General features: G+C 43.4%; 1 protein-coding gene across 3 annotated transcripts in view; it reads left to right on the top strand.

The window, feature by feature from the left end:
- Positions 1-638: 638 nt before the first annotated feature.
- LOC133152383 (src substrate protein p85-like) overlaps positions 639-24485 on the top strand; it is a 47778-nt gene continuing 23931 nt past the window's right edge. For 2 of the 3 annotated variants that reach the window (XM_061275930.1, XM_061275928.1), the window contains exons 1-6: positions 639-799; positions 11391-11498; positions 11610-11683; positions 11770-11899; positions 21069-21179; positions 21390-21444. In XM_061275930.1, the coding sequence (XP_061131914.1) occupies positions 11415-11498; positions 11610-11683; positions 11770-11899; positions 21069-21179; positions 21390-21444 (454 nt within the window). In that variant the 5' untranslated portion in view covers positions 639-799; positions 11391-11414. Of the gene's footprint in view, positions 800-11372; positions 11499-11609; positions 11684-11769; positions 11900-21068; positions 21180-21389; positions 21445-24485 lie in introns of all 3 variants that reach the window. The other variant, XM_061275929.1, reaches the window with a different exon arrangement.

Genomic DNA, 24485 nt, shown 5'->3' with positions numbered 1-24485 from the left:
ATGGAGCAGTGCGCGGCGTTGTGTTGTGAGCAGAGCACGCACGTGAAAGGGGAGGCGACAACTAGTACGCGGCTCCTGGGCTGGTGCTATGGCTAGTGTCCAAAAAGACGAGGAAATTTGCTCCCCTTTAGGCTTCAAGTCATTCGTTTGGAAGCACTTTGGATTCCAAAGAAAAGATGGCTCAACCGACAAGACACGTGCAGTTTGTAAATCCTGCCATGCGGTGATCAAATATTCAGGGAGCACAAATCTCGCCGCACATTTAAAGAAAAAACACGACATCAAAGTTCAGTGTTAAAGTAAGCAATTTGTATACTACAATACTCTTGTAATTTCCTAAATAAAGAGTTTGCAGTACCTTGTTGATTTTGCGTATGAATTGTTATAAATCAGGATATTGTTCTCTATTATTTATTAAAAAAAAAAAAAATCGATCGTAGATTTACACCCCTACTTTGAACCTCATAAATGAAAAACAGAATCACGGCGGTAAATGGTCGTGCTTTATACCGCTTCATGTTTGCATATTTACAGGATTTTCATTTTTATTTTTTAAAATAAATGACACGTACGTTTTTATCACAAAAAGAGACGGTCGACAAATCAAAGTGCTTTAACAAGCGTACCACGCCCATTCCATGACGTCATCACGATTGACTACGGGATTCAGGGAGAACAGGAAGATCCCAACAGCGTTGAGCATTCCTCTCCATCTCGATCGGGTTGTGAACACACGCGTTATAATCACTTGAAGGTCTGACTGACTGGATTCTGGACGCAGCTCCTTCTGTCGTGGAAGGTGAGGCTTAGAAATGTTGATTCCTTTCGAAAATGTCTTGGCCTCGCCGAGTTTACGCCGACTCCGTAATCGTTGACATGTTAGCATAAACAGCTAGCACAGTGGAAAACTGGAGCAGGAAATGCCGCAGACAGATAGTCGCACACAATTCCGCAAGCCCAGCACATTAATTCACATTCCACCGCTGGTGCCAACTCAAGTGCGAGTCAACATATGTCGACACAACGAAGGTGTTCACCCTTTTCCTCTGTTTTCTGCCTTTACGCACCTTTAAATAAACTGTACGCTATTTTTTAAATGCCATTTACTGCCCAAATGGAAAAACACGTTACATTTGTCCAGTTTCAATTTAAAACAAATACTCTTATGTGTGCTGGGATTTAGCTCCGTGGATCTGCCTGGCCCACATTGATTACATACGTCGCAGTGACCCACCTAACTTGAGTCGTCAACTTCAACCGAAATAAGAGTTATTAATTTTGGGAGATTACCCGATTCGAACGTCTACCCTCTCTCAATCACACTTGATTAACTTTTCTTAAATCAATCCTAATCCCGACACAGTCAGGAAAATGACAGCTATTCAGGGTTTTTACGCGATTTGTAGAAGGGTGTGGTTGTTTTGTGGGAGACAGGCATGTCAAATGGGCAACACACAATTGCTTCCTGGTCTGAGTGACTTCATCTTCAGGAGCGTGTGCGTGTGTATTCTTTTTCTTCTAGATCCACTGAATTTCCATTATTTTTCCTCATTTCCATTTTGAGAGAGATTAAAACAAACTAAATAAGAAAGCAAGTTGTCGTTTCAACGGGATTTCAGTATATAGAGCTAAATTAATGTATTCTGTATAGGGGTGTAAATCGCGGGTTTTGTCACGATACGATATAATATCGATACAAAGAACTACGATACGATATTTGCCGATATCTTAAAGCCTGCTGCAATTCATTCACGATATATCGCGATATAGTGCTCTACAATCGATATATATATATTTTAATTAAAAATATAGAACAATATCCTGATTTATAACAATTCATACGCAAAATCAACAAGGTACTGCAAACTCTTTATTTAGGAAATTACAAGAGTATTGCAGTATACAAAGTGCTTATTTTAACACTGAACTTTGATGTCGTGTTTTTTATTTAAATGTGCGGCGAGATTTGTGCTCCCTGAATATTTGATCACCGCATGGCAGGATTTACAAACTGCACGTGTCTTGTCCGTTGAGCCATCTTTTCTTTGGAATCCAAAGTGCCTCCAAACGAATGACTTGAAGCCTAAAGGGGAGCAAATTTCCTCGTCTTTCAAGCCCAGGAGCCGCGTACTAGTCGTCGACTCCCCTTTCACGTGCCTGCTCTGCTCACAACACAACGCCGCGGCGCGCCCTGCTCCCGGAAAGAGGAAGCAAGCAACAATGAACTGGATTTCAAAATAAAGTCGCGTCTAATGTCCGAGGTCAAACACGGCGATATAAATCGATGTTTACGTTTAGCATCGATGCCAATAAATCGTAGAGCATTATATCGATTAATCGATGTGTATCGATGTATCGTTACACCCCTAATTCTGTATGATTAGTTAAATTGAAAATGATTTACCGTTTTCCCATGTTTAATGCGCCCCCATGTATAATACGCACCCTAGAAATGGCATGTCGATGCTGGGAAAAAGCCTGTACCCATGTATAATACGCACCTAAATTTTGACTTTTTTTTTTTTTTAACGTCCCAATGATCGTCACACACACATCTGGGTGTGGTGAAATTTGTCCTCTGCATTTGACCCATCCCCGTGTGATTTTGATTCATCCCCTGGGGGAGAGGGGTGCAGTGAGCAGCAGCGGCGCCGCGATTGGGAATCATTTGGTGATCTACCCCCCCAATTCCAACCCTTAATGCTGAGTGCCAAGCAGGGAGGTAATGGGCCTCATTTTTATAGTCTTTGGTATGACCTGGCCGGGTTACTTAAGTCCGTAAAACGTAAAATTATTTCAGAACAAAGATCATCTTTGGGAACAACCGGATGTTATTCTGCCGGTCAGTATCACTGCGCATGCAGTAGCAAACTCGATAGCGAAGAAATATGTGAGACTCTCAACGGGATCACCAATATTTGAGTGATGTTCCAGTTATTTATCACAATTACCGTTATTTTCCATGTTTAATGCGCAAAATTTAACTGATTTATTGTCCTAAAATCTGGGGTGCGCATTATACATGGGTACAATATTTTTATTTTTTTAATTTTATTATTATTATTTTTTTTTTGAAGAAAATCATGGTACAACTACCGTTTTTTTCCGTGTATAGTGCGCCCCCATGTATAGTACGCACCCTAAGAATGGCATGCTGATGCTGGAAAAAAGCTTGTACCCATACGCACCCAATTTTTATGAATTTTTAAAATTTTTTTTTTAAATTTTTTAAAAAAAATTTTTTTTAAGTCCCAATGATCGTCACACACGCAGGGAGGCAATGGGTCCCATTTTTATAGTCTTTGGTATGGTCTTAACTAGGCTGGATGTAATTTTTTTTGTTGTCGTTGATTTCTCCGACTGCCCCTAAACGCACCACCGCGCTCCGTGCGCGCATGGGCTGCGGACGTGAAAAAGGCGGCTCTGTATGGGAGAGACGTTGAAGAGGAATAAAAACACCCTTGGAAACCAAAACTTGCCCCTCGTCGTGACTCGGAGCCGCAACAAATGTTTCGGATTTGTGTAGGGTACATTGTGACAGACAGCAAACTAGCAGGTGATCGAGCGAGCGTCTGATACAAGAGCATTGCGGTCGTATGGAGCGTGTTTGAAGTGAACAACAGAGACGAAAGGAACAAGGCAAAGTGTTGTGAAATAAAATATTACCTGTAATACGCATTTTGTTATTTGCTGATTGAAACTGCTAATTAAACTGTGAATTGAAACTAATAGGAAGAAAACATATCTTGCTCTTAATATAGCTGACGTGTCTTGCGCATACGTTCTGCGCATCTGTAATGGCGGCCTCCGTATGACGTCCGGTCCGCGATGGAGATTAAAAACAAACAATATTTGACAATAACACACCATCAAGGATTGCAGCATCGCATCAAACGATGTGTCGTCAATTATGGATTTTTTTGACTAAGTGTGTTGGGCAGGATGGCTGAATGCGATGCGCGATTGACAACAAACAAGAAGAAAGGTGAGTTTTATTTCGGGGGAGATTTGTCATGTCTCGTCCCCAGTTTTGCTATGTGTCTAGGTTGCCATAGTTTCTGTTCGCGTCGCCCCTCTCTTCCTGTGTCACCTCAATCGATGTAACGTGTTTTGTATTCAAGTCCTGTCTGCCCCTCGCTCACCGTTGGATCATTGCATGTGTTACTGTCATTCTGTTCCTGTCTTTGGTAATGTCACCCTGTCTTTTTGTTCCACGACTTTGTCGGTCAGTTCTGTTGTTGGTTTTGTTGTACCATGACTTTCTTTAAAAAAAAAAAAAAAAAAATTAAAAAATTTATTTTTTGTACCCATGTATAATACGCACCCCAGATTTTAGGACAATAAATTAGTTACATTTTGCGCACTATACACGGAAAAAAACGGTATTTTTGAAGAAAATATTGTCACGGATAGAGTGGGGAAAGGAGCAGGGCGACCAAGTGCAGCTTGGACCAGGGTTCATTGGAGGAACTCAAAACAGACTTGGTAAACTAACATAACTCTAACAAAACCAACAACAGGACTGACCGACAGAGACGTGGAACAAAAAGACAGGGTGACATTACCAAAGACAGGAACAGAAACCTGTGTTATTGTCAAATATTGTTTGTTTTTTTAATCTCCATCGCGGACTGGACCTCATACGGAGGCAGTATCACTGCGCATGCGCACTATGGCTCCAATGCGAATAGTCCTCTTCTCTTCTTGACGGACAATGAATGTGATAGTTTAATACAATCAGCAAATAACAAAATGCGTATTACAGGCAATATTTTATTTCACAACACTTTGCCTTGTTCCTTTCGTCTCTCCTGTTCAAATGTACCCTACACAAATCCGAAAACATTTGTTGCGTCTCCGAGTCACGACAAGAGGCAAGTTTTGGTTTCCAAGGGTGTTTTTATTCCTCGTCAACTTCTCTCTCATACAGAGCCGCCTTTTTCACATGTCCGCACGTCACTTTCCTCTCTTTTCATTTTAACCTAACTGATCGCGGTGGTTCCTTTACGGGCAGTCGGAGAAATCAACGCCAACAAAAAAAATACATCCAGCCTAGTTAAGACCATACCAAAGACTATAAAAATGGGACCCATTGCCTCCCTGCTTGGCACTCAGCATTAAGGGTTGGAATTGGGGGGTTAGATCACCAAATGATTCCCGAGCGCGGCGCCGCTGCTGCTCACTGTTCCCCTCTCCCCCAGGGGATGGATCAGAATCACACGGGGATGGGTCAAATGCAGAGGACAAATTTCACCACACCCAGATGCGTGTGTGACGATCATTGGGACGTTAAAAAAAAAAAAAAAGTCAAAATTTAGGTGCGTATTATACATGGGTACAGGCTTTTTCCCAGCATCGACATGCCATTTCTAGGGTGCGTATTTTACATGGGGGCGCATTAAACATGGGAAAACGGTAAATCATTTTCAATTTAACTAATCATACAGAATTAGGGGTGTAACGATACATCGATACACATCGATTAATCGATATACAGGCTTTTTTCCAGCATCGACATGCCATTTTTAGGGTCCGTATTATACATGGGGGCGGATTATACATGGAAAAAAACTGTATTTATTATAATAATGATAATAATAATAATAATAATATATATATAATGTATATAATATATATTTATTTATTATTCACAATTGTTATGGTGATCTTTCTGGAGATTTCTTAACTAGGCTGGATGTATTTTTTTTGTTGGCGTTGATTTCTCCGACTGCCCAGAAAGGCACCACCGCGAGCAGTTAGATTATACATGGAAAAAAACTGTATTTATTATAATAATGATAATAATAATAATAATAATATATATAATGTATATAATATATATTTATTTATTATTCACAATTGTTATGGTGATCTTTCTGGAGATTTCTTAACTAGGCTGGATGTATTTTTTTTGTTGGCGTTGATTTCTCCGACTGCCCAGAAAGGCACCACCGCGAGCAGTTAGGTTCCTCCCCCGGTTGGGAAGCGTCGAAAGCGGTGTGCGAGGAGGCTGAAGAGGGGCAAACGCGGGGGCGTCCGGGCCAGGCTGGGGCCAACCCTGCTCGCCCGGCCGTGCCCTCCATTCTTCTGGCGAATGTTCGATCGCTGGACAACAAAATGGATTACATTAGCTTGCTGCGATCTGCAAACCGAACAGTGCGGGACTGCTGTGTGGTCGTGTTCACGGAGACTTGGTTGACTGTCAACATTCCGGACTCTGCTGTACATCTGGAGCGGCTAGCGTGCTATTGGGCGGACCGGGCCATTGTACAAGGGGGGAAATCTCGTGGAGGTGGAATTTGCGTCTACATCCGTGACGAATGGTGCCGGGACTCTGTAGTGGTATGCAAGCACTGCTCGCCACTGGCGGAGTTCGTGATCATTAAGTGCCGTCCTTTTTACCTGCCAAGGGAATTTACCGCGATTCTGCTCGTCGCGGTTTACATCCCGCCTTCCAACATCGAAGGCGACAGGATCGCGGCTCTTAGTGAACTGTACCAGGCTGTCAGTGAACAAGAGACAGCGCACCCTGACGGTTTCACCATCTTCGCTGGGGATTTTAATCATGCTAACCTGAACTCTGTTTTTCCGAGGCTTCACCAGCATGTTAATTTTCCTACGCGTGGCGACAGCTTCCTGGACCTGGTCTACTCTTCGCATAAAGGAGCTTTCAAAGCCGCCCCCATCTTGGACTTTCTGACCATATCACTGTTATGCTTTTGCCCGCATACAGACAAATGGTGAGAGCGTCCAGGCCAGTTCGCAAGCAGGTACGGGTGTGGCCTGAGGGTGCCTCTGATGCACTGCGTGACTGCTTTGGCTCTACTGACTGGGACATGTTTAGGAGGGCTGCCACTTGCGACGATCGGACAGACATTGAGGAGTATACTGACTCTGTTTCCTTCTACATCAGGAAGTGCATTAATGATGTGACTCACTCAAAATCCATCGTCACTCGGGCTAACCGGAAGCCATGGCTGACGGGGGCTGTCTTCAGGCTGCTGAGGGCCAGGGACAAAGCCTTTAGAGCGGGGGATGAGGCTGGCTTGAGGACTGCGAGGGCTGACCTGTCCCGGGGCATCAAAGATGCAAAGAGGGCGTTCTCGTGCAAAATTACCGCCCACTTCAAGGACAGCAGGGACGCATGGAGCCTTTGGCAGGGCATTCAGACCATCACGGATTACAAGCCCGCGCCGCAGAGCTGTGAGGGCGACGTCCGTCTGCTCAAGTCAAGTCAAGTCAAGTTTATTTGTATAGCCCTAAATCACAAGCAGTCTCAAAGGGCTTCACATAGACAGAAATTGACAATTATTCTCAAAGCATCCCCTGATCTTAAGCTCCCAAAAGGGCAAGGAAAAACTTAAAAACCCCTAGCAGGGGGAAAATGAGAAACCTTGAGAAGGGACCACAGATGGAAGGATCCCCCTTTCAGGATCACCAGGTTGAAATGGATGCAGAGAGGGCACAAATGATACAACATGAAAATCAATTAAATAAAAAGTGGATCTCCATGTCACAGCAGAGGGCTGCCGAAAGGAGCCCTCAATTGTCCTGGCAGTGCTCTTCGAGGAGGTTGAGCTGCAGTTCCCCTATCCTGAATTGGCCACGAGAATCCAGATAGCCGCTGTCAGCATGGGTACCACCTAACCACCTCCCCGGCCGGGGAGGGGGGAGGGAGGGGGTGGAGAGGGAGAGAAAACAAACTCCAGCCGAATCGGCCACTACAGGTTAGTTAAAGGCCATGTCATAGAAATGTGTCTTTAAACGTGTCTTAAATGTTTCTACTGAGGTAGCAGTCCTAATATCCATTGGTAGGGCATTCCAAAGCTCTGGAGCCCGAATAGAAAATGCTCTAGAGCCTGCAGACATTTTCTTAGCCCTCGGTGTCGCTAAAAGGGTAGCGTTTTGCGAACGAAGGTTACGAGACGGAACATAAGGAACAACTAGGTCGACGAGATATGAAGGCGCTAAGCCATGCAGCGATTTATAGGTTAATAGAAGAACCTTGAAGTCACATCTTAAATGGACCGGAAGCCAATGTAAGTTGGCTAGTATTGGGGTAATGTGATCAAATTTTCTTGTCCGAGAGAGCAGCCTTGCAGCGGCATTTTGTACTAACTGTAGACTTTTGATGCGGGACTTAGGAAGACCCGAAAATAGTACATTACAGTAGTCCAGGCGCGACGTGACGAACGCATGTATAATAGTTTCCGCATCACCGGTCGAGAGGATCGGACGAATCTTTGCAATATTACGAAGGTGAAAAAAAAAATCAATGACCTCAACCGCTTCTTTGCTCGCTTCGACGCTCAGAACAGCACTTGCCCGTTGAAGGCCACTCCCCCTTCACACGAGCTGCCCCTGTCTCTCTCCGCCGACAACGTGAGGAGGGCGCTTGCCGCTATCAACATCCGTAAGGCGGTGGGCCCTGACAACATCCCGGGTCGTGCGCTGAAGGACTGCGCTGGTGAGCTGACGGATGTCTTCACAGACATCTTTAACACTTCCCTGCAGCAGGCCATCGTCCCGTCATGTTTCAAAGCTGCCACCATCGTACCTGTGCCGAAGAAACCCGCTCCGTCCTGCTTCAATGACTACCGCCCCGTGGCACTTACGGCCATCATCATGAAGTGCTTTGAGCGGCTTGTCATGGAGCACATCCGATCCGTTCCCCCCCCCACCATTGACCCCTTCCAGTTTGCGTACCGAGCCAAACGGTCCTCTGAGGATGCCATCTGCTCTGCCCTCCACTCGGCCCTCACCCACCTGGAGAGAAGGGACTCGTATGTGAGATTGCTGTTTGTGGACTTCAGTTCTGCCTTCAACACCATTGTGCCACAACGCCTCATCAGCAAACTTGACACGCTGGGCCTCAGTACCTACCTCTGCAACTGGCTACTGGACTTCCTCTGTCAGAGGCCACAGGTAGTACGTGTTGGCGACAAAATCTCCGCCAGCATCACGCTGAGCACGGGGGCCCCCCAAGGCTGTGTGCTCAGTCCGCTGCTCTTCACCCTCCTGACGCATGACTGCACTGCAACCTACAGCGACAACCGTATAGTGAAGTTTGCTGAAGACACGACTCTGGTGGGTCTCATCACCAAGGGAGACGAGACTCAATACAGGCTGGAGGTTGACCTTCTGACCACGTGGTGCAGGGACAACAACCTCCTGCTGAACGTCGACAAGACCAAGGAGATTGTTGTGGACTTCCGGAAGGGTCACACCCAACACCTGCCGCTGACCATCGACGGTGCTGTGGTGGGGAGAGTGAGTAGCGCCAAGTTCCTGGGGGTGCACATCAGTGAGGATCTCTCCTGGTCCACCAACACCGCATCACTGACAAAGAAAGCCCAGCGCCGCCTGTACTTCCTGCGGAAACTCAGGCGAGCGAGCGCCCCTCCGGCCGTCATGACTACATTTTACCGCGGCACCATTGAGAGCGTCCTCTCCAGCTGTATTGCTGTTTGGGGTGGCGGCTGCACTGACTACAACTTGAAGGCCCTGCAGCGCATAGTGAACACAGCTGGTAAGGATATTGGTGCTTCGCTCCCCTCCTTGAAGGACATTTACACCTCCCATCTCACCCGCAAGGCGACCATGATTGTGAGTGATGTGAGTCACCCCGCTCACTCTTTGTTCGAGCTTCTGCCCTCTGGGAAGAGGTACAGAAGCCTGCGCTCCCGCACCACAAGACTCTCAAACGGCTTCATACTCCAGGCAGTCAGGATTCTGAACTTGCTTCCCCGTTCTGCGTAGCGTCCTGTACTTTTACTGTCTGTATGCACACTGGCTTTTATTCGTTGTGTTATCTATTTATTTATTATTTATTGTTACTCTTATTTATTGTTTGTGCCTTCTTGTTTTTTATATTGTGTTGTTTACTTGTGTGTCTATCGTGTAATATGTCTTTTCACCGTGGGATAGGGAAAACGTAATTTCGATGTCTTTGTGTGTCTCGGCATGTGAAGATGTTGACAATAAAGCAGACTTTGACTTTGGAAAAAAAAAATAAAAATGAAAAGAGAGGAAAGTGACGTGCGGACATGTGCAAAAGGCGGCTCTGTATGGGAGAGAAGTTGAAGAGGAATAAAAACACCCTTGGAAACCAAAACTTGCCTCTCGTCGTTACTCGGAGCCGCAACAAATGTTTCGGATTTGTGTAAGGTACATTGTGACAGCAAACGAGCAGGTGATCGAGCAAACGTCTGATACGAGAGCATTGTGTTCGTATGGAGCGTGTTTGAAGTGAACAGCATAGAAGAAAAGAACAAGGCAAAGTGTGAAATAAAATATTACCTGTAATACGCATTTCATTATTTGCTGATTGAAACTGCTAATTAAACTGTGAATTGAAACGAATAGGAAGAAAACTGAACTCTCGCTCTTTATATAGCTGACGTGTCTTGCGCATCCGTTCTGCGCATCTATAATGGCGGCCTCCATATGATATATGGGTTCTGCGATGGAGATTAGAAAACAAACAATATTTGACAATAACACACTATCTAGGATTGCATCATCCCATCAAATGATGTGTCGTGAATTATGACTTTTACTGACTAAGTGTGTTAGGCAGGATGGCTGAATGCGATGTGCGATTGACGCGTCTTGCGCATCCGTTCTGCGCATACTGTCATGGCGACCTCCGTATGATATCCGTATGATATATAAAACAAACAATATTTGATATTAACACACATGTGTCGTCAATTAAGAATTTTACTGACTACCGTATTTTCCGGACTTTAAGGCGCACCGGACTATAAAGCGCACCTTCAATGAATGGCCCATTTTAAAACGTCCTTATATAAGGCGCACTGGACTATAAGGCGCACCCTTAATGGATCATGTCAGATTTTGAATACAAATCAAATCATTCTCCATTTTATCTTTTTTATTTCAACTTCAGACAAAACAAATTACTTCATAATCACAAAATAATGATCTATAGTCTTTTTGATTGATTCATAGTCTTCAGCGGGCCACTTATGATTGATTTCATGACACAATGCTTCGGGCCAGTTTAAATTTAGGAATTTGGTCCATATATAAGGCGCACTGGACTATAAGGCGCACTGTCGGTTTTTCAGAAAATTTTAGGTTTTTAGGTGCGCCTTATAGTCCAGAAAATACGGTAAGTGTGTTGGGCAGGATGTCTGAATGCGCTGCGCGATTGACAACAAACAAGAAGAAAGGTGATTTCAAGTTTTATTTCGAGGGAGATTTTCATCACAAATTGTTGTACCCATGTATAATACGCACCCAAGATTTTAGGACAATAAATTAGTTAAATTTCACGCATTATACATGGAAAAAAACGGTACATATATTATGCACTCTCCTTTTTTACATAATTGAACCCATTGAAGGTGTTTTTGTATTTGAAGTGTGTTTGACAAGGGCTCACTAAGATGTGGAAGGCAGCAGCAGGACAGTCAATTAAGGTGACTGTAGCTGATGGAGGTGACGACTGGGAGACTGACCCAGACTTTGAGGTAGCTTTGCACATCATCTTCAGCCATTTCTGCTTTCATGCTACACATAGTCATTGTTTTAGACACCATTTTGCTGTGTTAAAATACCTTATTTTCCCCCTGCATTTTCAGAATGATGTGTCCGAGAAGGAGCAGCGCTGGGGTGCCAAGACAGTGGCTGGTTCAGGACATCAAGAGCACATTAAGTAAGAATGCAGATGTTTTTTTCTTTGCTGTCTTTATAGGACCTACTACAAATGTGTCCATAAATGATTTGTCTTCGTTGAAATAGTATCCATCAGCTGCGTGAAACAGTGTCAACAGAGCATACTAGCTTGAAACAGCAGGAATTGGATAATATGCCCAAGGCCTCGCATGGATATGGAGGAAAATTTGGGGTGCAACAGGACCGCATGGACAAGGTACAGAAACGCAAAATCTGCTTTTGTTTTTATTAAGGCTGCAACCAATCATTATTTTAATAATTGATAAATTTCTCAATTATTTTATTGACTAAACAGACTATAAATAATGTTAACTTCCATCCCTTTTATTGAAAAACGTATTTATTTATTTTTTCAAATTGACAATGCAGAAAATGCCAAAGATGATTCAGGTACTGGTTTGGTCTGTAACATATCAGAAATTAGCAAACATTATCTCTTTTCCAAAGTAAAAGCAAATACCGTAATTTTCGGACTTTAAGTCGCGTTTTTTTTTCATACTTTGGGTGGGGGGCGACTTATACTCAGGAGCGACTTATGTTTTTTTTTTTCAAAAAATTTCAAAAAAAAGGGAAACCGCAATGTAGCAAGAGATTACTGTAATTTGAATTTCAAGTGACGACAGCAGCGCAACGTCGCGTCAACAGCAGCTCGTCGAGTCAATCTTTGTCCTTTATGTAAACAACCGCCGCGCTGCTGTCGCAGCGTCGCAACAACACGTGAGCAACAACAGGCTAAACGATAGGTATGCTAACGTGACATAAACACAAACTAAGAGCTGAGAACGGCCCTGAGGTAAAATTCAGAGTTATTCCAAAAACTATTACATAAATAACACGTTAGTAAAACCATCTGCGTCACTCCAATTCATTAAATCCATCAATCGTCCTTTGTCAACAATGCGTGCGCGCCGCTGACGGCTCTTGCACTTCAAAATATTCCAATATTGCTTATATAATAGTTATTTGATATATACCGTTTTTTTACGTGTATAATGCACCCCCATGTATAATACGCACCCTAAAAATGGCATGTTGATGCTGGAAAAAAGCCTGTACCCATGTATAATACGCACCCTATTTTTATGAATCTTTTAAAAAAAATTAAAAATTGTTTTTTTTTTTTTTTTAAGTCCCAATGATCGTCACACACGCAGGGAGGCAATGGGTCCCATTTTTATAGTCTTTGGTATGGTCTTAACTAGGCTGGATGTAATTTTTTTTTGTTGGCGTTGATTTCTCCGACTGCCCGTAAAGGCACCACCGCGATCAGTGCGCACATGTGAAAAAGGCGTGCCGACGTGAAAAAGGCGGCTCTGTATGGGAGAGACGTTGAAGAGGAATAAAAACACCCTTGGAAACCAAAACTTGCCCCTCGTCGTGACTCAGAGCCGCAACAAATGTTTCGGATTTGTGTAGGGTACATTGTGACAGCAAACGAGCAGGTGATCGAGCAAGCGTCTGATACGAGAGCATTGCGGTCGTATGGAGCGTGTTTGAAGTGAACAGCAGAGACGAAAGGAACAAGGCAAAGTGTTGTGAAATAAAATATTACCTGTAATACGCATTTAGGTAGAGAACTGAACTCTCGCTCTTTATATAACTGACGCGTCTTGCGCATCCGTTCTGTGCATCTGTAATGGCGGCCTCCGTATGATATCCGGTTTGCGATGGAGATTAAAAAACAAACAATATTTGACAATAATACACCATCAAGGATTGCACCATCGCATCAAACGATGTGTCGTCAATTAAAGTTAAAGTCCCAATGATCGTCACACACTAGGGGTGTAAATCGCGGGTTTTGTCACGATACGATATAATATCGATATAAAGAACTACGATACGATATTTGCCGATATTTTAAAGCCTGCTGCGATTCATTCACGATATATCGCGATATAGTGCTCTACGATCGATTTTTTTATTTATTTTATTTTTTTTTTAATAAAAAATATAGAACAATATCCTGATTTATAACAATTCATACGCAAAATCAACAAGGTACTGCAAACTCTTTATTTAGGAAATTACAAGGGTATTAATTGCTTACTTTAACACTGAACTTTGATGTCGTGTTTTTTCTTTAAATGTGCGGCGAGATTTGTGCTCCCTGAATATTTGATCACCGCATGGCAGGATTTACAAACTGCACGTGTCTTGTCCGTTGAGCCATCTTTTCTTTGGAATCCATAGTGCTTCCAAACGAATGACTTGAAGCCTAAAGGGGAGCAAATTTCCTCGTCTCTTTGGACACTAGCCATACCCCCAGCCCAGGAGCCGCGTACTAGTTGTCGCCTCCCCTTTCACGTGCGTGCTCTGCTCACAACACAACAACGCCGGGCGCACTGCTCCCGGAAAGAGGAAGCAAGCAACAATGAACTGGATTTCAAAATAGTCGCGTCTAATGTCCGAGGTCAAACACGGCGATATAAATCGATGTTTACCTTTAGCATCGATGCCAATAAATCGTAGAGCATTATATCGATTAATCGATGTGTATCGATGTATCGTTACACCCCTATCACACACACATCTGGGTGTGGTGAAATTTGTCCTTTGCATTTAACCCATCCCCATGTGAGTTTAATCCATCCCCTGGGGGAGATGGGAGCAGTAAGCAGCAGCGATGCCGCGCTCGGGAATCAGTTGGTAATCTAACACCCCAATTCCAACCCTTAATGCTGAGTGCCGAGCAAAGAGGCAATGGGTCCCATTTTTATAGTCTTTGGTATGACCCGGCCGGGGTTTGAACCCACAACCTTCCAGTGTCAGGGCGGACACTCTACCACTAGGCCACTTATGAATTTTACTGACTGTGTTGGGCAGGATGGCTGAATGCGATGCGTGATTGACAACAAACAAGAAGAAAGGTGTGATTTCAAGTTTTATTTCGAGGGAGATTTTCTTCAAAAATTGTTGTATCCATGCATAATGCGCACCCCAGATTTTAGGACAATACATTAGTTACATTTTGCGCATTATGCATGGAAAAACACTGTATGTCACATTTTTGGGGGAAATGTACTTGATAAAATCCAACACCGAGAACAGACATGTCAACTTGAAAGACAATTTAAAATAAAAATAGAATAGGGGCAACAACAGGCTGAATAATTGTATGGTATGCTAACGTTACATGACAAACAACGAACTGAGAACGTGCCATGTATGTTGACTAGGGGTGTAAATCGCGGGTTTTGTCACGATACAATATCATATCGATACAAAGAACTACGATACGATATTTGCCGATATCTTAAAGCATGCTGCGATTCATTCACGATATATCACGATATAGTGCTCTACGATCGATTATATATTTTTTTTTAAATAAATAATATAGAACAATATCCTGATTTATAACAATTCATACGCAAAATCAACAAGGTACTGCAAACTCTTTATTTAGGAAATTACAAGAGTATTGTAGTATACAAAGTGCTTATTTTAACACTGAAATTTGATGTTGTGTTTTTTCTTTAAATGTGCGGCGAGATTTGTGCTCCCTGAATATTTGATCACCGCATGGCAGGATTTACAAACTGCACGTGTCTTGTCCGTTGAGCCATCTTTTCTTTGGAATCCAAAGTGCTTCCAAACGAATGACTTGAAACCTAAAGGGGAGCAAATTTCCTCGTCTTTTTGGACACTAGCCATAGCACCAGCCCAGGAGCCGCGTACTAGTTGTCGACTCCCCTTTCACGTGCCTGCTCTGCTCACAACACAACACGTCGCCGCGCCACTGCTCCCGGAAAGAGGAAGCAAGCAACAATTAACTGGATTTCAAAATAAAGTCCCGTCTAATGTCCGAAGTCAAACACGGCGATATAAATCGATGTTTACGTTTAGCATCGATGCCAATAAATCGTAGAGCATTATATCGATTAATTGATGTCTATCGATTAGAGATGCACCGATCCGATATCTGGATCAGATATCGGCCCCGATATCAACAAAATAGATGGATCGGGTATCGGAAAATGGAGCCGATCTGTGAGCCGATCCTTTCCTAAATCTATTGGGACGCGGGCTACGTCATACGTCAGCAGCACGTGTGCCGCAGAACGCGGGCAGGCTATGTCATACGTCAGGAGCACGTGTGCCGCGAGAGTTTTCTAAACAAACGCAAACATGGAGCGAACGAAAGAGTCAGCTGTGTGGAGGTACTTTAAACTGAACACGCCAACTAGCTCGACGGCAGTTTGTAATGTCTGCAAAGCTAATGTTGCCAAGGGTGTTGGTAGTACTGCCAGTTATAGTACTACCAATTTAATTAAGCATCTCCAGAAACACCACACAACGGAGCACCAGGGGTTCCAGCAGTTGAGCAGATCAAAGGGAGCGTTAACGTTAGCAGATGCACTGCAAAGACGGGAAAAATTCCCAGGCAATAGCGCAAAAGCGATGAGAATTACTGAGAAAGTTGGAATTCATGGTTTTGGATGGGCAACCGATGAGTGTTGTTGAAAACGAGGGCTTCCGACGTTTACTTGAGCACCTGGAGCCATGGTACAATTTGCCATCGCGCAAGTGTTTTTCTGAGACCGCACTGTCAGAAATGTATGAGAAAATGTGAGAACACTTGTCACAAGAATTAAGAGATGTAGATACCATGAGCTTCACAACTATGTAGAGACATGTTTACATTGCTTGATTATTGTATTTGACCAAGTCACTTGTTTAATCACTTGTCCCGATGCTATATTTTATTTTTAATTCCACTCTGCACTTTCAGTATATAGAAATAATTTTGAATGTTTTTTTTTTGTGTTCGACTAAGCAGAGCTTGTTTTCAGGGAGCACTTCTCATTGCTGCTTAAATGAGCATTTAAAGCAAAGAACTGTGTAGTCATGCCTGATGCCGTTGCCTTTAGTCTTTTCTGTTCCACATGTAGAGGTATGTAGCTTGTTAAGTCAACCATAATATCGGATCGGTATCGGGTATCGGCCGATACGCAAAGCCACGGCATCGGTATCGGTATCGAAACTGAAAAAGTCGGATCGGTGCATCTCTAGTATCGATGAATCGTTACACCCCTAATGTTGACCTATTAAGAGTTATTCAAATAACTATAGCATAAATATGCAAAAATGCTAACAAGTTTACCAAACCATCCGTGTCACTCCAAATCACTAAATCCAACGAAATATTCTTCCTGTCTCTTTTAAAGATGCGGCACTTCCTCTTCTAGGTCGCTTGCGTCAGACTCATCGTCAGTTCCAGTTATTCCAGCCTTTCTGAATCCTGACACACAGGCGAAGAGCGCCCTCTTGCAGCTTAGTTTGAAAATAACGTGAAATTATTTAATAATGTGTTAATTTCACACATAAGTCGCTCCTGAGTATATGATGCACCCTGGCCAAACTATGAAAAAATGTGCGACTTATACCCCGGAAAATACGGTTCACGTTGAAACTGAAATTCTGTGCATGTGGACCATTTTAAAATAAGAAAAAGTAATCTATTCTCAGAAATAACACAATTGCCAATCGACGAGTTGTTCATCAGCCTTAGCAAATCTACTTTTTTCGGACTCAATGTGTTTGAACCCGACAATCTTAAGTCCAGATCTACTAGGTCAGGGGTGGGCAAACATTTTGACTCGCGGGCCGAACTGGGTTTTAAATTTGGACCGGAGGGCCGAACCAGGAGCAGATGGACGTAGTGTTTGTGTGAAGTAATAAGCAACCTATAAAGGTCATTGCATTAAAGATTTTGGCCTTTAGTAGGTAGTAAAGCATGGATATTCCAAACAAGTTTTTTGACAACAAATGCATTTATTAACAGCATTAAAAAAAAAAATTCACTAAAAAACTGCTATCAGTGATTCTCATAAAGTACGACACTGTTATTATGAATAACAGTCTCCATCACTTCAGTGCCTGCAGGTCAGATTAATGAAAGATGTTTATCTTATGAGATCACGGCAAACATTCTGACCAAATATATCCTCTTGAAGAATCGGTGAAAGCATACATCCAAATAAAGTAATCAAAACTGCAACACGGTGAGGGGTATCTGAAAAGTTTTAACTCACAAACACCTGGTAACAGAGGTGAGGAAACGGGAAACACTTCCTTAAACTAAGCCTTAAGAACTTTACAGATTAAGATTAGTCGCAAGCAGGTGATGCATCAATGTCCTTGAGCATCCTGCATTGTTTGAAAATGAGAATGGTCGCTAGTTTCAATCCCTGCTATGTGTACAAATCATATTCAAAATGCATTTTTTTAACAACAAACTTGAGAGCCTTCCCTTCATTTTCAGTGGGAACTGTTAGGGTGGTGCTCACTCTAACTTATTTTGCAAGAACCACACTGGAGTCAAGTTAGTCATTTTAGACACCTGCAGGCGGAGAGTTCACTCGTTGCTGTGCTTACAGCGATGGTCGAATGAAGTCTGACTCAGGCCTTGTCAGGTGCTTATTTATTGAGAGAAACAGAGTGGGGTTGAAAGTGGGGGTGTGGGAACACACAGGTTGGGTGAGGCCGGTCCCCTGCTGATCAAAGCATAGCAGGGGGCCTTTTACGACTTTCTGTAAACAAAGCAACTTTGATTGCTTCCTCTGCGTCTGGTCAATCAGTTGAAAAGATCTTAGCACTTTGGTCAACTACTTTTGTCTAGACAGGACAAACTAGTTAAATTATTACAGGTTATATTCCAACATAATCATACGATGAAGATATTCTGCAAACCCTAACAGGAACAGTGTTGTTGGTCTCGTTTTTCTGCTAGTGCGTCATTGTCTGGAGTAAAATTTGTTGTGGCAATTCTTAGGAGAGATCCGAGGTGTTGGTCCGTTTACCTCGATCTGTGACGGGTTGATGTTGGTGTGGCTGAACGTCACGTCGCGTACGTCGAGCCGAATTGGCCATTTTTTTTTTTTAACATTCGGCACTCACTTCTTTTCTTCGGGCGACTCATTTTAATGAAAGGATTCCAGGGAAAGGTTTGTGGGTGGCTTTAGCGTAAAACTGTATCTAAAAGCTCAGCGCGCGAATTACAAGAATGCTGTCGTCACAGCCCACGCTCTAAATTCGGGACTGATACAAATAGAGCGCGAGTGCCCCACGTCCGTACTACTGAGTACGTACACGCACTTGTGAGTGTGCACCGAGCTTTCTGACACGGCTTCCGGTAGTAAATGCGCAGGCGAGCGGTTCCCCATCTACTGGGGAAACGCAGTCATTGCAGGCAATATGACCAAAACTTTCTTTTAATAATACAATTTATTCAGGGTTGGCGGGCCGGATTAAATGGTCCTGTGGGCCGGATGTGGCCCGCGGGCCGTAGTTTGCCCACCCCTGTACTAGATTATCCTACAGCAGGGGTGCTCAATACGTCGATCGCCAAGCTACTACTGGTTGATCGCATGACGTTTAAAAAGAAAAAAAAAATGGCTGTATGCTAGAATCCAGCCCATCGCTTGATTGACATACAGGTAGGCCTGTCGGGAGGCAATCACAGTGAACCGCATATGCGCAATAGACCAGGGGTGGCCAACCCGCGGCTCGCGAGCCCCATGCGGCTCTTTGGCTGGTTTCATGCGGCTCTTTTACGTTCATATCAACATTTGTGTTTATTTCTAGTGCGTATTTGCTTCGCTTGAGTTAAGTATGGTATTTTGGTCAAACGCCCATGCGCGTGAGGTGAAATCCCGCAAAGGAGGAGGGACAAACCCATTTGAGGAGTGTCAATTTCGCTCTCAAAATGGCAAGGAATAAATGCACAGCTAAACGACTATATGACGATAAACACAGGGCAGAGCGATTGGTTTTGCTGGCTTTTTAATGAATGGCGACTGTGACTACGGGGGCCCATTAGGTCCAGAAAAGCTGACAAGACGCTAAGCCAGGGGTGGGCAACCCGGCCAAAATGGCAAGGAAAAAATGCACAGCTAAACGAATATATGACTATGACCACAGGACGTTTTTAACAGAGTTAAAGTTGTTTTTTGTTGAACGTAATGGCAAGCCATTCTGCCTGATATGTCGGACGTCATTAGTGCATTTAAAAGCTTCAAATGTTCAGCGCCACTTCAGCTCACTTCATGCCAATATCGATAAGGACTTTGCAAAAGGTACTGAATTTCGCAAGCGCAAGTTTGGACACTTTGAAAAGTCAGGCAGAACAATAGGTACAGTTTAGTACAGAATAGGTTTAGCACTCAGAGACTGTCACACTTGTTTCAACTGGCTTGGAACATTGCACGGGCTAAAAAGCCATACAATAAAGTGGAGTTCGTTAAAAGATGCCTCAGTGACGTTATTGAAATCTTGTCTCCTGAAAACGACAAACCAAAACGAATGGTTTGTCCCGCCACACATAGTAAGTGAAAAAACTTACTGTGTTTCTGTTTGTGGGATTTGTTGAATTGAGAGTTTGTCTGTGTGAGACAATGCACACAATGTTCATTGTTGAAAATGTGGTCTTTGGTCTGTGGTTTTAGTACTGTAGGAGTCAATTTGTCATTATCATGTTGGTGCGTGACATAATAATGTCACACAATAAATTTGGCTGAGCAGAGGGGTGTGTGTGCGTGCGTGTGCGAAGGGGGGGTGTTCATGTGTGCTCATGTGTATGATGTGGCTCTTTGCGATGACACGGTAAAAAATGTGGCTCTTAGTCTTTGACTGTTGGCCACCCCTGCAATAGACAGTGACTACAACCCCTCACCGCAGCATGTTTAACAGCCGCGCACACACAAACTGCCAAAGTTTATAAGCTAATCAACGCACGCACTCGCTTTTTTCTTTTGAACAAAATAAAGTTTATGACCATCAAAAATGAGTGGGGTAGCTGGTCCAAGTAAGAAGCCAAAAACGTATCACTTTCATACGAAATGGGAGTTGGACTCTTTTCTCACAATGTCATTTTCTAAGTGCGTTACAAAAATACACGCACTATATTATTTATTTATTTATTTAATTTATTGTAGTGGGTAGAGCTTTGTGACTTGGTCATTTTAAAAGTAGCTCGTAAGCTGAAAAACTTTGAGCACCTCTGTTCTACAGTATAGTAGTTATGTATTCTTGCTTTCAACACATTACTTGATTGACAACACAGTTGTCCTTTCACCCTCTTCCCTGGCAAGCAGCTCCATCCATTCAGTATTTCCTCTTTGATCTGTATAGCTACTGCATCATGAATTTGATGAGTGAGCGATGCTTGATTCTTTGTGTGCATAGATCTCTGGTGAGTCAGATGTTACCACTGCTAACTGTTTCCAGTGGCTCTTCTCGTTTTTAGTTTTCTCCTGCTCTCTTTTATTAATCTATTTTAATCACTACCAACAACGAAATGTATTCTGATGTATTATGCTATCTTTTAGTGCCCTAAGAATATCTTGGCCTGTGTTAAACAGTCTGCTGTTGGCCATGAATACCAAAGCATGTTATCCAAGCACTGCTCCCAGACCGATAACTCCAAGGGCTTCGGAGGGAAGTATGGCGTTCAAGCTGACCGTGTGGATCAGGTATTTCCTGTTTCTGACCACTTATTGAAAACATCACAAACTATATTCTCTTGATGCATTTTAGTAGAAGTAGTAGTTATTAAATAAAGATAAATATGCAATAAACTCAGGTTAAAGGGATTTTAATGTTTGTACATTTATCATCATTACTTGCATTTTGTTGACCTGATTCATCTAAATATTGCCTTCCTTTTTCTCCTCTAATTGTAGTCTGCAGTTGGGTTTGAGTATGCCGGGAAAACAGAGAAACACGCCTCACAGAAAGGTAATGTTGCAACTAAACTGAACTTTAACCTCAGGTCACAGTTTGAAATTTGCAGGGGCATGCATTTGCCTGCTTCATCTGGTTACTTAAATCTTCTGCAGACGTCTTCTATCTTTCAACATACACTGCTCAAAATAATTAAAGGAACACTTTGAAAACACATCAGATTTCGATGATGAATTTTTTTGGGGGGGATATCTATACTGATATGGACAGTTTAATGTCTCAGGAACAAAATGATGCCGCAATCTTTTGATGGAAATAAAAGTTTTCAGCTTACAGAGGGCTCAGTATACAGACACCCCAAAAATCAAAGTGAAAAAATGATATGGCAGGCTCGTCCTTTTTGCCTAAATTCAATTTCTGCGACTCAAAATTCTTTTCAATATCTTGTGTGGCCCCCACGAGCTTGTATGCATGGTTGACAACGTCGCGGCATGCTCCTAATGTGATGACGGATGGTGTTTTGTGGGATGTCCTCGAAGGCATCAGTGAGCTCCTGTAAAGTCTGCGGAGCAACCTGGTGGCGTATGATGGACCACAACATTATGTCCCAGAGGTGTTCTATCGGGTTTAGATCAAGTGATCGTGAGGGCCATTCAATTGTGTCAATTCCTTCATCCTCCAGATACTGTCTGCATACTCTTGCCACAATAGGCCGGGCATTGTTGTGGATCAGGAGGAACCCAGGACCTACTGCACCAGCGTAGGGTCTGACAATGGGTGCAAGGATTTCATCCCGATACCTAATGGCAGTCAGACTGCCATTCTCTCGCCTGTAGTCTGTTCGTCCCTCAATGGAAATGCCTCCCCAGACCATCACTGACCCACCACCAAACCGGTCATGCTGAATGATGTTGCAGGCAGCATAGCGCTCTCCTTGGCTTCTCCAGACCTTCTCACGTCTATCACAGGGGCTCAGGGTAAACCTGCTCTCATCTGTGAAAAGCACAGGGCGCCAGTGGCGGACTTGTCAATTCTGGTGTTCTATGTCAAATGTTAATCAAGCTCCACGGTGCTGAGCAATGAACACAGGAAACACTACAGGACGTCGTGCCCTGAAGCCACCCTCGTAAAGTCTGTTTCTGACTGTTTGGGCAGAGACATTCACACCAGTAGCCTGCTGGAGGTCATTTTGTAGGGCTCGGTGCTCAACCTGTTCCTCCTTGCACAAAGCAGCAGATATCGGTCCTGCTGATGGAATGAGGACCGTCTACGGCCCTGTCCAGCTCTCCTAGAGTAACTGCCTGTCTCCTGGAATCTCCTCCATGCTCTGGAGATTGTACTGGGAGACACATCATATCTTCTTGCATCAGCACGCATGGATGTGTCATCCTGGAGGAGTTGGACAATCTGCGCAACTTCAGGAGGGTTAAGAAACTGCCTCATGCTCCCAGTCGTGATAATGACTCTAGCTAAAGCCAACACTTGTGGAAAAACAGTTAAAAAAGATCAAGCGGGAGGAACTTGAAATGGCCTCCACCTGCAAAATCAGTCCTGTTTTGGGGTCCATCTCATTGTTGCCCCTCTAGTGCACCTGTTAATTCCATCAACACCAATGCACCTGAAACTGAATAACAACCCCCTCTGCCACCTACCTGACCAAAACCTTATCAGAAAAATCTAATTGAATTCATGCCATACCCTGATAAAAAAATCTGTTCCTTTTTTGAGCAGTGTATTTACATTTGATGAGACTGTCAATTGTGTGAGCTGCACCATCAACCTGCAGCTTGTGGTTTCTGTCCCCAAGAATTTGGAATATTTGGCAGGCAACAAGCAATTCCAGTGTTGTCTCTCTGTTCTGTCAGTGCATTTTGGTACATCAATTGTTTATGAAAGATGCTGCAGCTGACAACTTAAAATAATCCTCACGACTAACCTGATTTGATTCTAATCATTAGATGATCTTGAATTATAAACTGTCCCTTTTGTTTGAATTTGTCCTTTAGTTCAAAGCCAAATAGCAGCATTTAAAGCTAATGGATTTCTTTCCAGCCATCATACACAGGGAGATTTAGAATTACAAACAAAAAATGTGTAAACTTTCAAAATAAAGGGTCAGAAGCAACGCTTATGAAATAAAGCCCTTCCACAATAATTGTGGTGTACTAAATTTTTGTTCTTTTAGATCTAAATACCGTTTTTTTTCCGTGTATAGTGCGCCCCCATGTATAATACGCACCCTAAAAATGGCATGCTGATGCTGGAAAAAAGCCTGTACCCATGTATAATACGCACCCAATTTTTATGATTTTTTTTAAATTTTTCTTTTTTTTTAAGTCCCAATGATCGTCACACACGCAGGGAGGCAATGGGTCCCATTTTTATAGTCTTTGGTATGGTCTTAACTAGGCTGGATGTATTTTTTTTTGTTGGCGTTGATTTCTCCGACTGCCCATAAAGGCACCACCGCGCTCAGTGCGCACATTTGAAAAAGGCGTGCGGACGTGAAAAAGGCGGCTCTGTATGGGAGAGACGTTGAAGAGGAATAAAAACACCCTTGGAAACCAAAACTTAACCCTCGTCGTGACTCGGAGCCGCAACAAATGTTTCGGATTTGTGTAGGGTACATTGTGACAGACAGCAAACGAGCAGGTGATCGAGCAAGCGTCTGATACGAGACCATTGCGGTCGCATGGAGCGTGTTTGAAGTGAACAGCAGAGAAGAAAGGAACAAGGCAAAGTGTTGTGAAATAAAATATTACCTGTAATACGGATTTAGGTAGAGAACTGAACTCTCGCTCTTTAAATAGCTGACGTGTCTTGCGCATCCGTTCTGCGCATCTGTAATGGCGGCCTCCGTATGATATCCGGTTTGCGTGTGTGCGCGTGTGCGCGAGAGCGAGAGAGAGAGTGCGAGAGAGAACGCTCAACCGTAGCGCGCTGCCGACCGCCCAACTGCACCGCGCTGGTCGCATTATTGTGACAGAGCCGTCGCTGAAATTTAGAAGATATTTTTAAAGTCCTGATGTACTTTCTAAAATTTAAGTGGACCTCAGTGAGCTTAATTTGGTGCGGTCGCGCAACCGCAGCGCGCC

Source organism: Syngnathus typhle, linkage group LG4 (assembly GCF_033458585.1).
Source record: "Syngnathus typhle isolate RoL2023-S1 ecotype Sweden linkage group LG4, RoL_Styp_1.0, whole genome shotgun sequence".
Taxonomy (NCBI): domain Eukaryota; kingdom Metazoa; phylum Chordata; class Actinopteri; order Syngnathiformes; family Syngnathidae; genus Syngnathus; species Syngnathus typhle.
The sequence above is the reverse complement of the archived record's forward strand: the minus strand, read 5'-3'. Positions and strand labels throughout refer to the sequence as shown.